This window comes from Buteo buteo, chromosome 1, assembly GCF_964188355.1.
Source record: "Buteo buteo chromosome 1, bButBut1.hap1.1, whole genome shotgun sequence".
NCBI classification, from domain to species: domain Eukaryota; kingdom Metazoa; phylum Chordata; class Aves; order Accipitriformes; family Accipitridae; genus Buteo; species Buteo buteo.
The window spans coordinates 10,803,633-10,823,360 of record NC_134171.1 but is presented as its reverse complement, the minus strand read 5'-3'; the positions used below and the strand labels follow the sequence as shown (position 1 = coordinate 10,823,360).

Here is a 19,728-nt window from a genome sequence, read left to right as displayed (position 1 = left end):
GCAGGCTCAGAAATAAGGAGGTAAGTAAAAAGTCTTCCCTGTCTTATTTTTCAAAAATCCAGTGGTTTTTCAGATACTCTTCCGAGTCCGGAAAGGACTGACTCATTAATTCTGAACATTAGGAGTTACACTATGATAGCTGTTCACATTACACACACTAAAGACTGAGAGGCTATTGTCATCTATATTTCCATTAGAACATACTGAACCACAAATGAAATTCTTACAGTAGTTCACAGATTACTCAACTACTAAATGGTGAGCAGACTGCACTGCCAGATTGTTAGTGTCAGCTCAGGTTTCCTAGTTAAATGTTACACAGTAGCCATTGCTAAATAATCATTATCTGCCACACCTTTTTTTTTTTTTTTTTAAATATTTGCCTTTGTCACCATTTGTTTTTAACCCCTTCCTAGAGGTGTTTATTACACAGTAACTATGCAAGGGAAGAAAGTGCCACAGTCCCATGGGAAAAGCAGATTTCACAAGCAAACCCAAAAGACAAGAAAAAGGGGAGATACCTCTCCCACCTTTTGCATTTATAACAAGAGTACTCCTCTTCCCCCAGGCTCCCTTCCTATCACATAGCACTCAGTTGTAGATGAAATTAATGGTCAATATCAAAGCTGCAACATCCACAGCTTAAGCTGACCTACATACCACAAAGGAGAAAGCCCCCTGTGCACCATTTTATGAATGTTGGGGTGTGGTGCTCTGAGCCCTGGCAAGGTGCCCTGTGGCTCTCAGCTGGGCAAAGAACTGGCAAATCTCCAAGGAGGTGAGAAATGACTGAAAGACCGAACCGTCTGCTAACTAAAGCAGAGCTCTGCGTGGACTCCCAATTGTTTTTGTGCACCTGTTAGCAAAAACAGCTGCAACTATGATATTTAAGCATTCCGCAATACAGTTGTGTGTCTGAAGAAAGAACAGTTATGGTTTACAGACCAAGAAAAGCAAATCACTGGGGGCTTTTTCTAGTAAACCTGACTAATTTAGCTAGAATAAAAATACTGTTTTTGAGGAATAAGCTACACTCTCAGGCAGTAAGTTTTCAAAGCAAGCTCCTTCATCTTCCTCCTTCAAACTTGGCTTACTCATGTTAGAAATCCAGGCCCGTATTCACATGTCTAGGTACTAGCTGTAGGATCAACAGATGCCCATTCACTCAGAGAAGTTTACAAGATTAAGCCTAGATACAGGCATCTAAGACACTAACACATAACTGTAACAACTGAAGTAACAAAGAGTTAGGTCTGAAAAGCTTCAACTGATAAGAAACCTTTCGTCTACCAGCAACAACCCAGAAAAGATGCCATAATCCATTCTACAGCAAGACAGATTCACGTCTTCTATGTGTAGGCAACATTTAGCCCTGGAAAGAAACACTTTTGGGCCCAAATGTTTTCCCTGTTAGGAATAGATGGAGCAACCCAAAATCTACTTTTCCCTCTCCAGCAGTAAAACATCAACTCTGAATAACATTTTCAGTTTCCCCTTCAGAAGCATAGAAATGATTATTTTTTTTTAAATTCAAAATGTCATTTTATTTTTAAATTGAAGTGATATCTTATGTCAAAACACTGATCAAAAATAACTACTGAGCTTACAGTGCCAGCTTTTTTTTTTACAGCCACCAATCACCCTGAAGAAATAATAGTAATTTTCAGGGGGAAAAGGGGGGGGGGGAAGAAATTGCATTTTAAACGGGAACCAAAACCGCATAGCTGCGCCTTGAGAAGTCGCCTTTCCCACCGGTTTTAGTCAGCGCCTGATATCAAGCTACTCGAAGCCTTCGCTCCGACGCCGGACACGACTCCCGGGCACTGGCCTAAGGGCCTGGGCGTTAGGCGCCAGGCCGCCGCCAGCCGCTGAGGGGGCGGCGGGTCCGTACCCGCCCTCGCCTCCGCTGAGGAGAACGCGGCCCCGAGCCGTTAAAGCCGTTAACGGCCGCCAGCCCGGGGCCGTGAGGAGACGCGAAGCCCCCTCAAGCTCCTCTCCGCGCTCTCCCCTCGCCTCCACCCCCTCAGTACGCTTCGGGGGGCTCCGGCAGCGGCCGCCTCCTATTTTTGGCCGCCTGCTCTCTTGCCAGATAATTTATGGCCCGCTCCCCCGACTAAAAAAAAAATAAAATAAATAAAAATGAAAGACCGGCGACGGCTTGAGGTGAGCCCCGCCGAGGGTGATCTCCAGCGGAGGGGAGCCCTGTGAACTCCCTGCCCCGCCGGGCCCCAAGCCCTGTCCCCGGGCGGAGGGACGCCCCGGCGCCTGCCTTCCCCCCCCTCCACACACACACACACAAACACAGGACGGGCCCCCCTCTCACCTGCCACCGGGGAGGGCTTGCGCAGCACCAGCCACCTACTCTTCCACTGCAACGAGAGGCAAAAGGAGAGGGGTTAGCCAGGGCCGGAGGAGGGAAGAGCGGGCTCTCTCCCCTCCTGGGGAGGGAGGGGGGGGCCGTCGATCGGGGACCCCCGGCCCTCCGCGGGGCCGGGCCGAAGGGGCGCCGGGAGCGGGGACCTTTTTTCCATCTCTCAACTTGACGTGACCCTCCACCACCACGGAATCCGTCATCTTCAGTCATGATTCCGGACAGCTGCGCCCGGCTCGCCGCTTCCCTCCCCGCGCTCTGCCCGAAGGGGTCACTTTCAAAATAGCTTTATTAGGTCCCCGCACGGGCACAGGCAGCTACGCGGGCGAGCGGCCAGCGCGGCCCGGCCCTCCCCGGCACCCCCTGCCCCACCGGGACGGGACGGGACGGGACGAGCCGGGGGCCGGGCAGGGGCCGGGGCGCCTTGCGGCTGAGGGGAAAGGGGGTCCCGGGAAGCTTTGCGCTGGTTCTTTGTTCACGTTTATCGCGCTGTTGGGGTGGATGTTGTGTTTGGGGGTTTTTGTTTGGGGTTGTTTGTTTTTTTTTTTTCCTTCAGGGTTTCGGTGGCGGGAGGCGCGAGCCGCGCCGCCGGCAGCAGCGCCCCAGCCCCGCGCGAGCCGCCCCAACGGGTCTCCTCCGAGCGCCGCCCCGATCCCGCTCCGGGCTTTACGGCTGACCGCCGAGGCAGCCCTGCGGCCCGGGGCGGAGGGAAAGCCCGGAACGGATCTCGGTCTCTGCGGAGCGGGGCCTGGCGCCGGCAGGCCGCAAGAGCCCCTTCCCCGCACCCCCAGACCGACGGCTTCCTTGTAACGCTCAAACCTCTCTTTCAAAAAGTGTAATTACTGCTCCCCTCGGCTCCCAGAAGACACACAGCCAACCACCCCGGATAAAAATACTCTTTTTTTTTTCCCTTTCTCTGCAAGGCAACTGTCACAGGATAACAACCCACTTACACCAAAGCCAGAGCAGCTACAATTAATGGAATAAGATGTGTTAATGATGTCCTCAGATTTATTTCAACGAGCAACGGGCTAATTAGAGTCCATTGTTCTAAAAATACTCCTACCGCATCTTATTTGATGGTAATTAGTTCTTCAGCTTTTTTTAAACAGCACCATGGCACATTTTTTCTTTCAATAGCATAATAGAAGGGCTTTTTGAGATGTTTGCGTTTTCTTCCCTTTGAATCGGTCAGTTTGCATGGAATAACATATAATTTAATAAAACCATCTTTAAGCGTGTTTCATAATGAATTAGGGATGTGTTTGTTCAACTGGCTTTGCATTCTAATTCAATTTCAATATAAATGTTAGGAAAAATATCAGATAAAATTTCACTAGTAAATTGAAGTTGGATTTTCATTTTAACCAAAGCAATAAGCACTTAAAGGGAGGAGAAAAATATGGAGGATGAGCTTCCCTGGGGTAATGCTCAACAGCAAGGCAGGAGGCAGAAGCTGCTGGAGTGCCCCGTACGAATGTGACCAATGTCAGTGGTGTGAGAGGTCAGGCAAGGACCTCTCGCTTAACCGGGACGTTTCCTTGCCACCCCTAGTCTGAGTTTGTGGATTTAATACAGTGCTAGTCACCATACAGCAGATGCTCAAATGGTGAAATTTAGTTCCACCAAATCAATGCAGTAACAGTGCACAAACGGGCTGCTTTGAAAGCCACGGATTAATTTTAATGCATTCAAAGTATGGCAGTATCGACCAAAGATCTGTCATTTAGACCTTTGGGGGCAGAAAATAGACTGTTTCTCTTGGGAACATTCAAGGTTTTGTAAAAAACTGTTTTATTGATTGTATTGGTGTTGCTATATACTGACAGAAGCAGCATAGATTTTGAAAACAGGACAGCTAAAAAGCTCTACGCAAATTGTCAGAAACACCAGTCTAACACCTTTCCTATCAAACAGCCACCTTCTTTACAGTGAGAGAAGACTGAGAGAATATATATAACGCAAAACTACCAGATTAAAAGCATGCACAGCGTGGATGGATATTAATTTCAAAGTGTAACCGAAGTCACAGAACAGATAGGGACGTTCAGAATGGCATAAGCTCTGTGTGGAAACCTGTTCCAAATGAATCCCTTCCAAAGAAGAGTAAATAGTTCCTCCATGCTGATTTAGTACTTGTCTTTCAGCAGCAGGTACAGTTAGTCTTGTTACACAGTCGCATTTATTTCACAGAGTTAAGCAAGCCAGACTGGTACTGCAAATGGCCAGGAAGGCAAAGCCAGACAGCAAGAGTCTTCAGCTTGTTTTGGAATCAAGACCCCAGAGGTGGATCTCAATTTTTCAAGCTAGTGTTTAGTGCTTCAGAAAAACAAACTAAAGACTTTGATCTTAGTATTCACAGTATTCATAGCTGAAAATCATATCTAAGCTCTTACATCTGTCTACTGGAAATTTGTGCGACACTTGAATAAAACTGGGAGCACCACCAGCTGAAATTGATCCTTATGCAGAGCATTTCAGATGCCTTCCAGCACAGAGAAGTGTCATTTCATTTTTCTACCAGCTCTCAACCTGTTGAACAACCTACAGAGGGATTCAAAGATTTAATTGTAACCTTGTACATAACAGAGTAAGTCCAAGAAAGAGCAGGTAAACATTTTTATTAAACAGTTTACATCATTTATCTAGATTAGCATTGTTATGTATTTGTACTTACGCAAATTCAGGTTTTGGTTATTTTTCCTTACAAAGTTTCTTTTAACTGCAGAAATCATTCACCACAACTAAGAAACCCATGAAGACACTGCCAGTACTATAAAACAAAACACATATCTGAGTATCTAGGCCCCACTTTAAAATTCTGTATCTTAAAGCACAGCTTTGCTTGAAACACTTAAGAGAATTCAAAAATGTTAACTATCAGAGAAGAAATACATTTTACATCAACACCTTCACATATACACATCTGACACGGCTAAAGGTTCCCAGTATTAAAAAAAAAAAGTTGTAATTTTCCATTCTTCTTTATCAGATTAGATTTTTTTCATTGAATTGTTTTCTGCCTTTTTTGCTAACACAGCTGAGTCCACGGCCTCTAAACAGCTATATATTGTAATAATTCCTTTGATTGTTCCCATAACAATTCCATAGACGATGACAGCAAAGCCTGTGGGTTATGATATCACCAAATCCCCAAGGCAAATGTCAAGCTGCTCCCTCAGCCATCCAGTTTAAAAATCTGTTAAGAGAAACCTCCTTTCTGAATTACCTAAACAGCTGAACAACTTGTTAGTACAAAATCTAAGACATCTTCAAAACACCCTCAAATTTAAGAAACATTTAGGCATTTATCATCAAGGTGAAGTATTTCCACTGCTATCCTCAGGGTGAGGAGCAGCTCACAGCCTGCAAAAGGTCCAAACTGCATCCGCTTGAAATCAGGTGCTCTGACTTCCAACACTTTTCAGCAAGAAACTTTGTGCTCTCAGGAGGTGTTGCATTAACCTTGCTGGAAAATTGCACACCAGATTCAGCAGAGCTCTGAACCATGTTCCTGCTTTTATGTCAGTGGAACCTAAAAATATGCTTACATGTTTGGTTGAACCAAAACCTAAACCCTCTGGTTTTTCCCCATAACTGGTTTGTTGCAATCAGCTGAGGAGCAGCCTCACCTGTGTTACCCTATTGGTGTCTCTCGACCTGAACTTCAAGAGATCATTTCTGAGGGGGAGGGAATTTCATTTTTGGTGCTCCTCCTGTTTATTTTTTTATCTCACCTGACAATACAAGGATAATGTTGTTACTGGTTGGTTTAGGGGATGACAGCTCCACCAGAAACTGCACAAACACATTCAAATCACTTTTTATGTAATCCACCAACCCGACAAACAGCTGTAGATTTTGGTGCACTGTCTCAACATGTTTGTTTTATTAAGCCAAATAAAGACAGTCTCTTATATTGAGCAATGCACAGCCCTAAAGTTCTAGATCAAGGCTGCTGACATCAGATGGAGTAGGCCTACTTTTGGTGGTCTGGTTTGGAATTATCAGGAATTACCAGGACAGTTTTCATATTAGCTTATAGTAAGATATTTATGCCACTTTAATGAAACCAAAAGACTCCTGAAACCTGCTTCAAATGTTAGCATATTTAACTGTTCAGCTAGTTTTTCGGGGGGTTATTTTCTCATTAATCCAGTTTACATAGTTTGTCACTCGTGTATATACTCCAGGCTTGTTGACTCTGCCACAGCCATCTCCCCAGCTGATAATTCCATAGAGGTAACAGATTTCATCATTTTCACAGGCCAGAGGTCCACCAGAATCTCCCTGTGTTAAAAGTAAGCAAAGATTATCTAATTTGATAGAAAGCAGACAGAAAAAGATCAGTTTGGGAAAATCCTAAATTAAGTATGTTTGCATGTGAGATTTAAAAAAAAAAAAAAAAAAAAGCTGAAGCAGTGGTCTACTGAAGTTTCATTACAGAAAGTTTTTTAGTCATACTCATCTCTAATATAATGGTGGGGGTTTTTAATTCCACATCGAACAGAAGTATCAAATTACAGATTTTGTTTAAAAATCTGAAATTCTTTTAGATTCAGACACCTACTGAAGAGCACAGTTGATTTGGGTCACTTTCAATGGGAATAAACAAGTCTTTGAGGCTTACACCGTGTTGTAATATGGGCGCTGCATGGATGGATTACGTAAGGCAGAGAATATTTGGAGGGTTTCTCCATGCAGTTTATTGCAACTGTCAGAGATCATGAAAGTCTTCAAAGAAAGGTGTTGCATACATACACACTTTTCCATGTGACTGTGGGATGCTATAATTTTATGTGGCATATGGGGTTTTTGCATCTGTTGAATTTGATGTTACTGAGCATTTACCTTGTCATTAAAACCATAGACCAAAAATAAGACTAAACTAATGGTTGATGACACAATACAGCAAGGATTAATTTGGAATACTTATTTAAAAGCTTGCAAGCATTCAGGAAAGGGGATTTTATTATTATTACTTTTAGATTGACTTTCTACAGAAATGAAAATGTTAGAAATTAAAAGAAAAATGTGACTCAGTAAACAATACTGGTGAAAGGAGCCAGCACTGTAATTATTTGAGACTAAGGAGAAATATGTTTTTTCCTATTTAAAAAGAAACTCCCTTGAAAGCAAAGTAGGTAAGAAAATTGTGTAGCCTTTATACTAGGAGATTTCTGTGATAAATGAGGGACATCAAATGAAGTCTTGCATCTGAGATCAATTTACTTCTCAGAATCTTGCTTATTTCTCCACAACTCGTCTCATTGATTGCAATTTTGGTATCAGTGCACTGATAAAAAAAAAAAAAAGTTTCCAAGAAAATCTTTAAAAAATAATCAAGCAGAACACATTATCTGCTTGGCATTTCTTGGTCTTGAAATATTTTTAAATATTGCAGGTGTTTTATAGTTTAATTTCCTAAGCACACATTAAGAAAACTCAGAGGTCATCTACATTTGTTGTGACATTAAGAGAGAGGTCTACACTATTTCTCCTTAGAGCACACTACAAGTCTGCCAACAGGGGAAAAAAATGAATTATTGATTCACTAATAATGATTTCATGTCATGAGCACTGTTCTTCAGCAACATCTGCGACTCAAAATCACTCTTTCTCAGACTTTGCAACTCTCTCCAGACTACTTGTTTTTGTGCAGCTCCTCTCTCCTTCCCTCTGCTTTCTTCTTTCTCCCCCCCATTCCTGATCAACTCTTTTTCCAGGGCAGGGGGTGAGAACCAGCTATAATGCTGCATCTTGTATTTGTACTTCCTGGGTAAGGCAAGGAAAACTGAGCAAGCAAGGTAGTTTCTAGTTCTCTGGCTAGTACGAATGCTTGCAGCCGATAACTACAATCAGTTCTCAGCCCTGGCCTGGAAACCTTGAGCCACTGCTGGCTGCTGCCATTTCACTCTTGACACTTTTCTTTGGACACTTTTATGATCTCTATAGGGATTCCAGCACACAGTATATATGATATTCCTTGCTTTACTTAATCTCACTGCCAACTATTAGCTATGTGTTGCCCATTTCCAAATTTATGCAAATAGAGCATAACCCTTTTCCTTCAAAATGAACTGCAGATAAAGTCTGAAGGTTTATGTAAGGAATAATCTGATCCTTTATTTAAAAAATAGTCTTATCTATCATGACAATAATTCTGCATCCTTATTCAGAGCCAAGGTGTGACATAATTCAAAAAGAGATGCAAAGTAGTAAGAGCATGAGGTCAGTCCATGAAGGACTGAAGTCATGAAACATGGTTTCCAATTAATTGATATTCTACACCATTAAATCCCATCTGCTATAGTAACCTCAGCTCCTTCCTCCTCCAAACCTTACCACTGCTCCCCACCTCCTACCCAGGTATCCTTATTTCCATTCAGGCAAGAGGCAGCAGCTCAGGGATTTGGCTCTGCTGGTTGCCTGCCAGCGCATCCCTGCCAGCGCATCCCTGCCAGCACATCCCTGCCAGCTGGCAAGCAAACCATTGCCATCACACTGCAGGCTCAGCCAGGAGCTAAAGCAACTCACCCTCCAGTGCATAGCCACTGCCTTTTACAAAGGTAGGAGGAATATAACACCCTGTAGGTTTTTTGCCCTTCTGTAGAACTTAATTGACATTGAACAGGTTAAAAAATGAAGGTGGAAGCAAACAGTGCAGGCATATAAGTTTCCTTTAGGAACATTTCTTTTCTTTAGGAACACTGTAATGGCAAAAGTAAGCACTGTAAGACTGCAACATTTCTGGCAATAATATACATTTATATTCTCTGCCTAGAGATGACTCACGTTACCTGACAAGCATCACTTTTGCTATCGAAGTAGCCAGCACAGAACATATTTTCAGTGATTTCTGTTCCATAAATTTCAGGGCTTCTGCACTTCTCCTCAGAAATAATTGGAATCAGTGTTTCTTGCAGGACATGTGAATAACCAGATATATCTTAAAAAAAATTCCCAGAGAGGAAAAGGAAGTAATTTTTTTAGAATGTAACATGGAAACATAATGCACAATATGACATATAAACACACTTAACACCTTTCAGTCATATTCATGTTGTAGACCTCTTTGAAAGATAATAATTTTTCTAGTGACCAGATCACTTTCTGCTCCTCCAGTCAGACTCCATGCCCTTTATAATAACAGTATGCCATGTCCAGACATTAATCCACTTTGGGTTCTCTCATTTCCTAGAGACTCAGGAAATCCTGTCCTCTCCTCTTTCCAGATGTGATATCAAATCATCGATTTACCAAAGGTTCCATTACCTCTTTTTGCCTTTAGACTACACATTTAGCCCAGGACAACATTTGCTCACACTAAATTGCTTACCAAAATGAGGCAGCCAGCTCCCTGATCCTTCTCATTTATCTACATCGGTCTCTGCTATCTCCACATCAAAGCAGCATGGCCTAGCCTCGTAATCCTGAAATTCTTCATCTGAAAGGATGGGATGGATTTTTCCACCTTTCTCAAGCTGGATGTAAGCACTTCTCAGCCCAAAGTCTATCTGGCCCTCTCCTGTAGATGTTTCCAAAGTTTCTTGCTAGTGAAGGTAAAGATCTCCTCCATCACAGACTAGTAAGCTGATTGTGTTTGGTTTGGAGTCTTTGATATCTACCTTGAGAAACCAGGGGTAGGATTCACTCAGCTAAGGTGTCAAGTTGTTGGCACCTACAACTAAGCTATTTGCTCCCCTCCCAGTCCACGGAGATCTAGCTAGCTCATAGCTCATCTCATCCTAAAATAGACCCAACCATTTGGTCAAGGGAACCACACTCCAAATTCCAAGGACTATAAAGGAAGTTCAGGATGACTATTTCAGATGTAAATGTTGTAAATATCTAAAGACAGGTGAACAGAATACCAAACTATCAGTTGTATAACATATACTTGAGCATTATGTTTTAATTATCAGCAGTTTTTTTCTACAGACATCAACTCTCATTTTACTCACTCTCATGCTTGTGTCCCCAGCCAGCAATTTGACATTTGAACTGATCAGGGAAAACAGTGTTACTTTCTGGCAAGCAGATGGGCTGGACAAACTGGGACTTGACAGCACAACGTTGGCCATTCTTCTTCAGCTTAATCAAAGCTGCAGATCAGAAAATACAGGAGGAATAAAGTGACTGTTCCCTTTCTTTAATGGGATTGGCAGCAATGGGTCTCAGATACAACTTTAATTATCCCCTAAGCCTCTCTTAATTAAGATATTTCAATCAAAGACAGACAGACTCATCTCAACAGCACCTGATTTCACAGCAAATTGAAGGCTGAAATATTCAACTACTCCCCTTGTGGGAATATTTGTTTTATGCTGCACTCACTGAGCAGATTTTGCTTCACTGCCTTTGTAGAGAAGGGGGAAGATAGAAAATACATATGTCTCCTCCCACCTTAAAGTTAAATAACAGTGGCATATCCACAACTTTCAGCTGAAATAAGTGGGATGTGCAAGTGCTCACTGCTTCTGAAAGCTTGGCCACCTGCCTAATTCCAATTTGATTTAAAAAATCAATTACTGCAAGAGCTGGTGTGTTTCACGCTCTGTTAACACTGAGTTCAGCAAAATTCAAGATCCTGAAAATTAAGGAATAAAAAATCAGGATATTTCAAAGCCAAGCTTCTGAAAGCTACAGAGAATTATGCAACCGACACAACCTTTACTATCCCCTCATGGGGCTGAAAACTGTAAATACAGAGCTCTGCAGCATCATGTGCTTGATACTGAAAGAAGATGTCAAAAGTGGCAGAAACATTGGTTCCCCTGTAGCAAAACCCCTGTGTTTGGCTGTAAAGCAAGAGAGGGGGCTTTGTACTTGGTGTAACAAGGGCAACGTGTTGGGATTGGGCACACTACTCAAAGAGGACAGAGCTGAGTTAGTGTGGACACACCTATGAAAGCTTCACATCGTGCCTTTTAGAAGCTGTGGGTTTTCCGTGAACAGCTGTGCAGAAAGCAAGAGATCCCACTGGATAGTCTTATTTCTCTACTGACTACATTTTTTGGCCTTTGTGGAAGAGTATCTCACAGGCTGAGAAGCCCGCATCAACCACAATCCAACACTCGGCGGCTCGTTGTTTCCCTTAGAAAAGTGTTTTCAGCAGGAAATAACTCTTCTGCTGCATCAGTAGAAATCACTGACAGGGCAGAATGTGCCTCCACATCTTTCCCCACCAGTTTCTGCCTGCTTGTTTGTTTTGGCAATTGGGCTTGTCTTAGGCACTCCGTGTTCAGCTGACCCTAGATTTGGACACTGCATATCGGTGAGGCAAGCCATATTTCAGAGTAATTCAAAAAGTCAGGAGATCTCAATATGCCAACAGCGGTTTATACCAGGATATTTCAGAGCAGAGTAATAGCCCAAATTCAGTTCATCTCCTGGTACTCTGTGACAGAGCTCCCACCAACACAGAATTTGAATGCTTTTTGCTACAGAGTGGGAAATATTCACCATCTGGAAGCAGAAAAGCTGGTACATGCCTGACCCAAAATAGCCCCAATGCCAGGCTATTAAATAGTCCCATAGACAAAGTGTTCACACAGCTTGATACCCTGGGATGATGTGCCACCTTCCACAAGAGCAGATCAGAAAATAAGAAGCAAGTTGCTGTTCCATTGTCATTCTGACTAATATTATAAGGTCAATCAGAAGGGCATTTAACTTTTGACTGGTAAGACAGCTGATTTTTAAATCGATCTCCATGTAAAAAATTATTCTTAGTAACATCGATTTTCAGAGCAGATGGGGCTATTATATTCAACTAGTCAGATCCTCTACACAATACAGACAATAGAATTTTACAAAGTAATTCCTGCATCAAGCCCACAGTTTCTGTTTCAGTTGAAAAAATGCCTAATCTCACAAAGACTTAAACTGATGATGAATCTGCCATACATCTAGGTAAATTGCTCCAAAGGCTAATTATCATAATTATTTAAAATTTTCAATTTATTTCTCACCTGAATTTGTCTAGCTTTCAGATGCTGTTATAACTCTGGTAGAACTAAAAACTCTCTGCACTCAAAAGCTTCTCCTAATATCTATGATTTTTCCAGATTTTTTGACAGATCGACTAAACTTGAAACTAAGTTGAATAAACAGAAAATAAAACTGTAAGAACAAAAATACTCACCAATATCATGTTCAGTAGGGTTGAACACAGAATACTGAGGATGCAAGATGTATTTCTCTATTTCAAAGGTTTGTGTTACATCAGTCGTTTTATTAAATATATGCTGACCCAGAACTACTCTAATAGTGGATTTTAGTGGGCTGTAATACAAAAGAAAGAACAAGCAATTCTGTGATTAGTGGGACAAATGAAGCCTAATTTCCAACAGCTGTGTATTCCACGAACTGTTATAACCTCAGCCCCCCATCTCGCCCATTATTTACCCTCTCATAATGCCTTGACCTGTATCCCAGGCTTCCTACCTACTGGGGGCCAGGAAAAGGATGACTAATGTTACAGCGAGCCCCAGGCTCTGAGGGTCCTGATTAGCCTAACTAAAGGCTCCTTGACAGAAGGAAAAGGCAAGCACAGGCACTGCTGCCCAGCTGCTGTCTGGCTAACAAGCATCTTCAGGGGCTGTAAGCGCTTCTTGTTCTAGAATCTTAACCGAGTCAACTTCAACCAGACTTTGCCAGTGAGTACAAAAATTACCGAGGAAGAAATGAGGGACCAAAAGATGAGTCATTTCTCTGGGAAACCAGGCTTTTAGAAATATTACAGGCATGGGTCAAGATTTTAAAGGTGCTGGCAAACTGACAATTCAGGAACATCTGGGCAGCTTCCACCTAAGAGCTGTCACCACTTCTGCTCACAGATTAGAATGATCTATGTTAAATCTGTGGTCTAGAATCAAAAGCAACTTGGTGGAGGAAGGTCCCAACAGCACACTGATCTAATGGGAAAAACCACACTCAGAGGAGAATACAGTTTTTGTAATTCACACCATCTTTTACAGTCATTGTATGTTTACTTTAAAAAGACCACAGTCCTCTCATATCCAGTGTCCTAGGACAGACAACTAATAAGAACCAGTACAACAGTTGGGAAGAAAGAAACATTTGGAAATAATCAGGAAGTATTTGGAAAGACAGTAAATTCTCTAGCTTTGAAAGCAATGGAATTCACATTTCACTCTTGCTTTAAACCCAATTTGTTCTGCCTGTGCATAAGTCTACAACGAATATAGTTAGCAAGTGTCTTCAACATCGCAGCACTCACATGTTTTGTTACACACTGCAGGAGTAGAAAATATCTGCTGTCACACATCAGGAACAGATGCAGAGTGGCCAACATCATTGCAGTTTCCCTAGCTGTTTTTCTATGCATCACCAGTGCTCGTCAGATACAAAAGCGCTGTGTACTGAGCATGAAGTGATGATCAACAGTAATGTATTTAGAGGAAAGAGTTTCTAACTAATAGCAGCACAGAGAGCCAGCAGCTACCCTGCAACAAAACCTATGCTTAGGATTTTCTCAGTGTTCTTGCAGTGGTAAACCAACCCCCTTGAAAATCAGATTTTGGGCCTGTAAAAGAGAGTGGAATTTCACTTCCTGGAATAATATTTGGTATAGATTTTAAAGGCACTGAATGGTCCTACTATGACTTACAGGTGGTTCATTCAGGAAAAGAAATAGAACATGAGTTATGAAAAAGGAAAAAAAAAAAAAAAAAGAAACAAGTTAGCTGCACAGGTATCTATTGTCGCCTAGCGGAAAACAGTTGAAATTGTGGCTAACAGAGGTACTAAACATACGGAAGAGTGCAAATTACAATGCAGCAATTATGGAAAATCTGTATGTACCAAACCACCAGCTGGAAGTGGGTGGAAATGTCCTGAATAACTGCCAAAGTTAGTAGCTATTTCACAACATTTGAAAAACAAATGCGTTGTGGCTTGAGCTCCAAATGCTTCGGTACAGCATTCACAATGGTATTATTAGCTCTACAAGATATCAGTATATGTATTCTGGCACAAGGTTTTCTGTTTCTCTTGGCTTCTTTACTATGCAAAGGAACAAAGGGTATGAAATGATGTAATATTTTTTCCATCAATGTGATTAAATTGAAATCAGGGAAAGTGTTCAGCATTTGTGGAAAATGAAATATTGAGAATAAAATAAGAGCATCCTATAGTCAATATTTGCTCCAGCATCCCACAGCTGGAGGACAAAAAAAATCTCAAAAAAACCCCAAAACACCTCTCAAGGAAATCAGCTTCAAAAATTTAACAGTTCAGTTCTTCCCTTGGGCTTTTTGTAAAGCTCAGCCCACTCTATTTGTGTCAACCAACGGTAATTTATTGTCTCTAATAAATCATTGCTTGGCTGTCTCAGCCTTTTTGAACAAAACACAGCAGTGAGCATAGTCATCTCTGTTACACTTCAAAGCAGGCATAAACATTCAAAAAGGTGAGAAGAAAAGAAATACTGATATCTCCCTGCAGATGCCTGCACATCCAATCTCCCATCCTATGTCCTGCTCTGCCCTGCCTTATGCCTTCAGCCAGGTCATTTAGCTTCTTTGAGACTCCTTAAGGAACAAGATAAGGGCTTATGAGATAATAGGACTCCAAGCTATTTGTTAGCTCATGAACAGCATTCAAATTGCCAGAAACTCCTTTTGAAACATTGGTCTTTTATAATCTCATCTTCTTTCTTACTTGTTTCGGTTCAGGTTTGTTCTGAGTCACAAGCAGACGGTGACTATGAGGAGGAGAGGACGTACTGTCATACTAATGGGTGAATTTACCTGTTAGCAAAGCAGTGTGCTGCTGACACAACCCAGCAAGTCTGAATAAGGCTTCCACCGCAGAAACTCTCTCCAATATATATAGCTGCTGTCCAGGGGTGAGATCCAGGCAGAGATGAAGATCCCCCAATAATCCTAGGTCTCAGAAAACTTCTTTTTTTGTGTCTTCTCCCACATGGTCTTCTGGTAACTGCAAAACTATCTACATTGTCTGGAACTGGTGGCCTCCTTTCCCTGCTTGCTGAGATATAAAGGGATACGGCATCAGACTATAAATCCTTGTGATTTCTAAGGAATGGAACTTTTATAGGAGTCTTTAAAAGAAAGGTTCGTTAAATTATCATTAAACATTCACATACAACTGAATCTCATTCAGTTCCTCAGGAGACTTGCAAGACTGAAAGCGTGCCTATTCCCAACACTGGCTACGTGTGCACTAGTGTAAATTAAATGCACCTGTGAACATTCCCAGACACTGTTTCATTTACCAGCATGAATATAACCTTCACTACTGGAGGAGGCACAACAGAATGCATGATACATCACACCTTCATTTTTGGATTCTGGACTGAGTTTTGCCATTGCAATAGCAAGGACTAGGATGCTTGCGTTAACATCATCTATCAAATGCATTAGAACCATAAAAGGGAAATAAAAGGATCACTTTATAAACTGACCTTTTAGTTTACATCTCTGTTCTAAAGGTCAGCTTCAACATTAACAACAGTTAAATATTAATTTAGGGAAGAGCAGGATCTTTAGGTTTTGGAATTAAATGCTATGTCTCATACATCTTTAGGATCCAGTCCTCTATTGGCTCATAGAGGCCCATTCATTTCACTGGGCCCGTAATTCCCTAAGTGATGACAATTTGTACCAAAGCATCAATAATTTCTGACATCTTGGATGTTCTAGCAGAAAATTTGGTGATATTGGGATGATTGTGCCTGAAAGCAATAGTGTGACACGGCTGTTATTTCAGGACAAAAATCACAGATTCTATCACAACTCCAAAAAATGCAAAAGAAGCCTGCTGTTGATTTACCGCAAACAGTAAAATACTCAACACTCCTGGGAACAGCATAACATTCAAAATTATGCAGTAAAAGCTTGCTCTAGTATCAATAAATCTTTCTTCATTCATTCATAACATGGATTTTAAGAGAGCCTTTACATACCACAAGATGGAATGTCACAATACTCCCAAGACAAACTGTTGTCCTTCATGATGTAACACCATGGCTTCTCATCACCATCTGGATTTCTAATTAATTCAGGGGGAGAGTGAATTACAAGCATTAACCACAGTGTTGTTCCAAGCTTCCCAGAGCTTTTCTGCTTTTTCCCCTGCCCCATGCAGAGGACTGACAGGACTCTTAGAGTTCGAGCCACCTGACAAAGCGCTGAAGCACCTGCTAACCCCTAAATGGGTGAGCAACCTTTCAGTAGAATTCTTCATGCTTAAAGCTAACCAAGTCTAAGGTTCTGTAGGACCTGAAATACAGACACATGACTAAACACCTGTAAAATTTGCCTACAAGTATTTGGATGCATGAGCATGTTCACATGGTTTAAATACAGCCCACACTGAAGTGCTTTAACAGATATCAGCTCAGCTATTTTCAGGACTAAATCCCATGGGAGAGATTCCTTTTTTAGATGACTTTTTTAAGTGAGGAAATTCCAACACAGGTAGATTCATAGAAAATCCATAACAAGAATAGCTAGCAAAAATGAATTTGAGAAGCTCAGGTTCACATTCCCTGGAGAGTCTGAGGAAATGAAAGACTACGTCAAGAAAATATTGTATTCCTCAAAAGGGAAAAAGAAAAAAAAGGAATATAAGAAACAGTTTAGCCCTTTGTTACCTTGGTGTTAAGCAGGTTTGGGTTTGATTCCATTAGGGTTTCTCCATGGTACAGCTTAATTGTCTTTATCAATGCCTTATAAGTAACCAGAAATTTGCCCAGTTTACTCCTCCAAGAATATAGGGAAACTCTGGACACCCAGAAAGATCTTCAGTAGGCCAAGAAAAATAGACAAGGTAATTCAGGACTCCAGATAAACAGTAATTCTAATTTCAGTTGGATTTATCAGAAGCACTATCTATTATTGTAAGATTCTTCAGTATTTTTTTCTTTTTAATCTGACTGCTATTCAGAAAAAGATTACAGCACTTTCAAATTCTCAGAACTGAAGAAGCAACACAGGTTGAGTCATCTTCCGCCAACAATGTTTCTAAATTAGGCTAGTTGAAGAAGGTATCTGCAGGATTATATAGTGGAGCAGAGATATCCCCAGAAATTGTAACAAGCTGACAAAAAACTGAAAAGCTTTTTTCTCAGCTTTACAGAACATGAACACATCAGTTCCTACACCATTTTGTTCTTTGCATTTCCAATCTGCAAATGAATATTTTACTTAAATTATATTAATCGAAAGGATTAAGTTTTATCAAAGCATAAAATATGTGCCCAATAAATTGCCATAGTGTGCTGGGAGACCATAAATCTCATACTTAAGTGCTTGAATCAGGACCAAGCCTTGGAAAGCAAGCTGATCTGGGTTAAGGGAGGGTGTAGGAACTGCTTATTAGTAGTTTGTGTTAGATAGAGAAGAAGAGCTACTTGCAGCATGCATGTATGCTTTTTATCATCAAACAAATTAGGAAGTGCAGTACATTCCGATTTGCCTGAAATACTGGTTTAACTTCCATGAAAAACAAAAACAAAAGGCAAAAAAAAAAGCCCAACCAAAACCTAGACATCAACCAGTAATTTACGGAGCATCATCTGAAGTTTGCCATTTCTAACGTTTGCTCATCTCTAGGATTCTCTCTAAATGGAAACTTTTTTTTTATTTGTGGATATCCATTGACCTCATGAAGGTCTCAGAGACAGGGGGAACATAAAGTGACTGAGGAGAAAGCACAAGCCTATATACCACAAGCTATTTTCATTATAGCTGAACAGAAAACTTCAGTAGAAATGTAGTTTATCGATATGTGGTTCAATGAAAATTGAGACAGAGTGAAATTTTATTTAGCAATAGTTTTCCTTTGGAAGAAATCCAGGAAAGAAATTTGACATCCCATTTCAACATTATTGAAATATAGTGCTTTGATTTTTTCATTTTCAAACAACTTTTCACTTTTGAAAATATTTTCATTTATGTTACGTACTTCACAACTTAAGAATTAGAAATAAAAAGTTAACCATTTCAATTTGGCTACTGCATTTCCTTCTCTTTTTGGAGAGTAATTTATGAACAATTTCAAAAGTTTTGCACTATGGTCTCATTTGGGGAAAAAAGAAAAAAAAAAAATCCCAGAAAAAAAGGACCTGGAATTTCCAACATTATTTTGTGTCTGAGCTTCCCTTGGCAGACCTAGCTATTGATTTAGCTTATCTATCAGATCTTGTCTTCTGTACACTTACACTCCTCGTGTCAGGCTGTTAAGTCAGTCTAGCTATTCCAAGCCAGGAATAACACCTGCTTTGACATTCCTGGCCTTTCTCCCTTCCACAATACCTCCATCTCTTGATTTACAAATACAGGGCAAACAAGAACTTTTCTCACCTGCAGTAAGAGAACGGCCCCAAGCCAAGCTGTACAGCCTTCTCAATGCTGTCGACATGAAGCTCTTTGTAAAGCAAGTCTGAATCCCAAGGCAAGCAGCTGTGTCCAGAAACGGTCTTCTTTGCCGTACCTCTGTACTCCGTGCCATTGCCAACGTAGCACCGATGGCTAGGAACTGGCAAAGCATAAGACACTGGTCAGGAATCGATGCTAATTACATGTTAAATACTTACTTCACAGCTGAGGTCCCAAATGAGAGCCAGCAGGCCCAATTCTGTATCATGCCTTTCACCTTTCACAGGAATTGAATGCATCAAGTGAGGATTATTTTTTTTTAATAAAAAAAAGAACCCAAGCAGTTAAAACTTCTGTTTAAAATTAGTAGTGAGTTAGCCTCATTTTACACATGCACAAATAACTATTCAACATGCAGTATGGCAGGAAAGTAGACCTAAAATTTATACTGCATATGGAAGATTTTAGTCAGCAATCTGCAGCAAAGTCAGCAATATGGCTGGGATTCCTCCTGTCTAATTTTAAACACAACTGAGCTCATCACTGGAGACCTCCTTTTTTAGTCAATTAAGAGAAACAGGCATTTCTAGAGCCAAACTGATCCAGCCTGTTTGAGGTGACTTTTTAAAGATGAGACGAATCTTGCCATACACTCTTGAATACATTGACTGAATCTCCATTGACAATAAAGGGAGTTTAAGTCAACTAGCTCAGATAGAGATATCTGTGTTGTAAAGTAGTGAAAACAATCCTGCCCTGCCAGCAAGTGCTTAAAAGGCCTGATTTTGGAAAATACTTCTTTTTATGGCCTCATACATACCCATATATATATATATATACACACAGTATACCCATGTATATTATATATATGTAGCTACATATTGCAAATATATCGATTTTGCAAGAATTTAACTAGTAGGTTGAATTTTCTAATTCAAAACCCATTTCCTTGTCACCTGCACATGGGTTATTTCTTCAGCTAGGTCT

General features: G+C 41.1%; 2 protein-coding genes across 6 annotated transcripts in view; both read right to left on the bottom strand.

Annotated features, from left to right (window-relative positions):
• The window catches only part of DOK7 (docking protein 7), a 70,057-nt gene extending 66,838 nt beyond the window's left edge, over positions 1-3,219 (bottom strand). Inside the window, exons 1-2 of one of the 2 annotated variants that reach the window (XM_075022418.1) lie at positions 2,521-3,219; positions 2,324-2,369 (exon numbers count right to left, since the gene is read on the bottom strand). In XM_075022418.1, coding sequence (XP_074878519.1) covers positions 2,324-2,369; positions 2,521-2,574 — 100 coding nt within the window. In that variant the 5' untranslated portion in view covers positions 2,575-3,219. The remainder of the gene's footprint in view (positions 1-2,323; positions 2,370-2,520) is intronic. The other variant, XM_075022411.1, reaches the window with a different exon arrangement.
• A 1,788-nt stretch (positions 3,220-5,007) lies between these two features.
• The window catches only part of HGFAC (HGF activator), a 51,975-nt gene continuing 37,254 nt past the window's right edge, over positions 5,008-19,728 (bottom strand). For all 4 annotated transcript variants that reach the window (XM_075040728.1, XM_075040709.1, XM_075040719.1 and 1 more), the window contains 7 exons: positions 18,727-18,901; positions 16,326-16,411; positions 15,148-15,388; positions 12,519-12,658; positions 10,336-10,476; positions 9,172-9,320; positions 5,008-6,661 (listed from right to left, as the gene is read on the bottom strand). In XM_075040728.1, the coding sequence (XP_074896829.1) occupies positions 6,491-6,661; positions 9,172-9,320; positions 10,336-10,476; positions 12,519-12,658; positions 15,148-15,388; positions 16,326-16,411; positions 18,727-18,901 (1,103 nt within the window). In that variant the 3' untranslated portion in view covers positions 5,008-6,490. The remainder of the gene's footprint in view (positions 6,662-9,171; positions 9,321-10,335; positions 10,477-12,518; positions 12,659-15,147; positions 15,389-16,325; positions 16,412-18,726; positions 18,902-19,728) is intronic.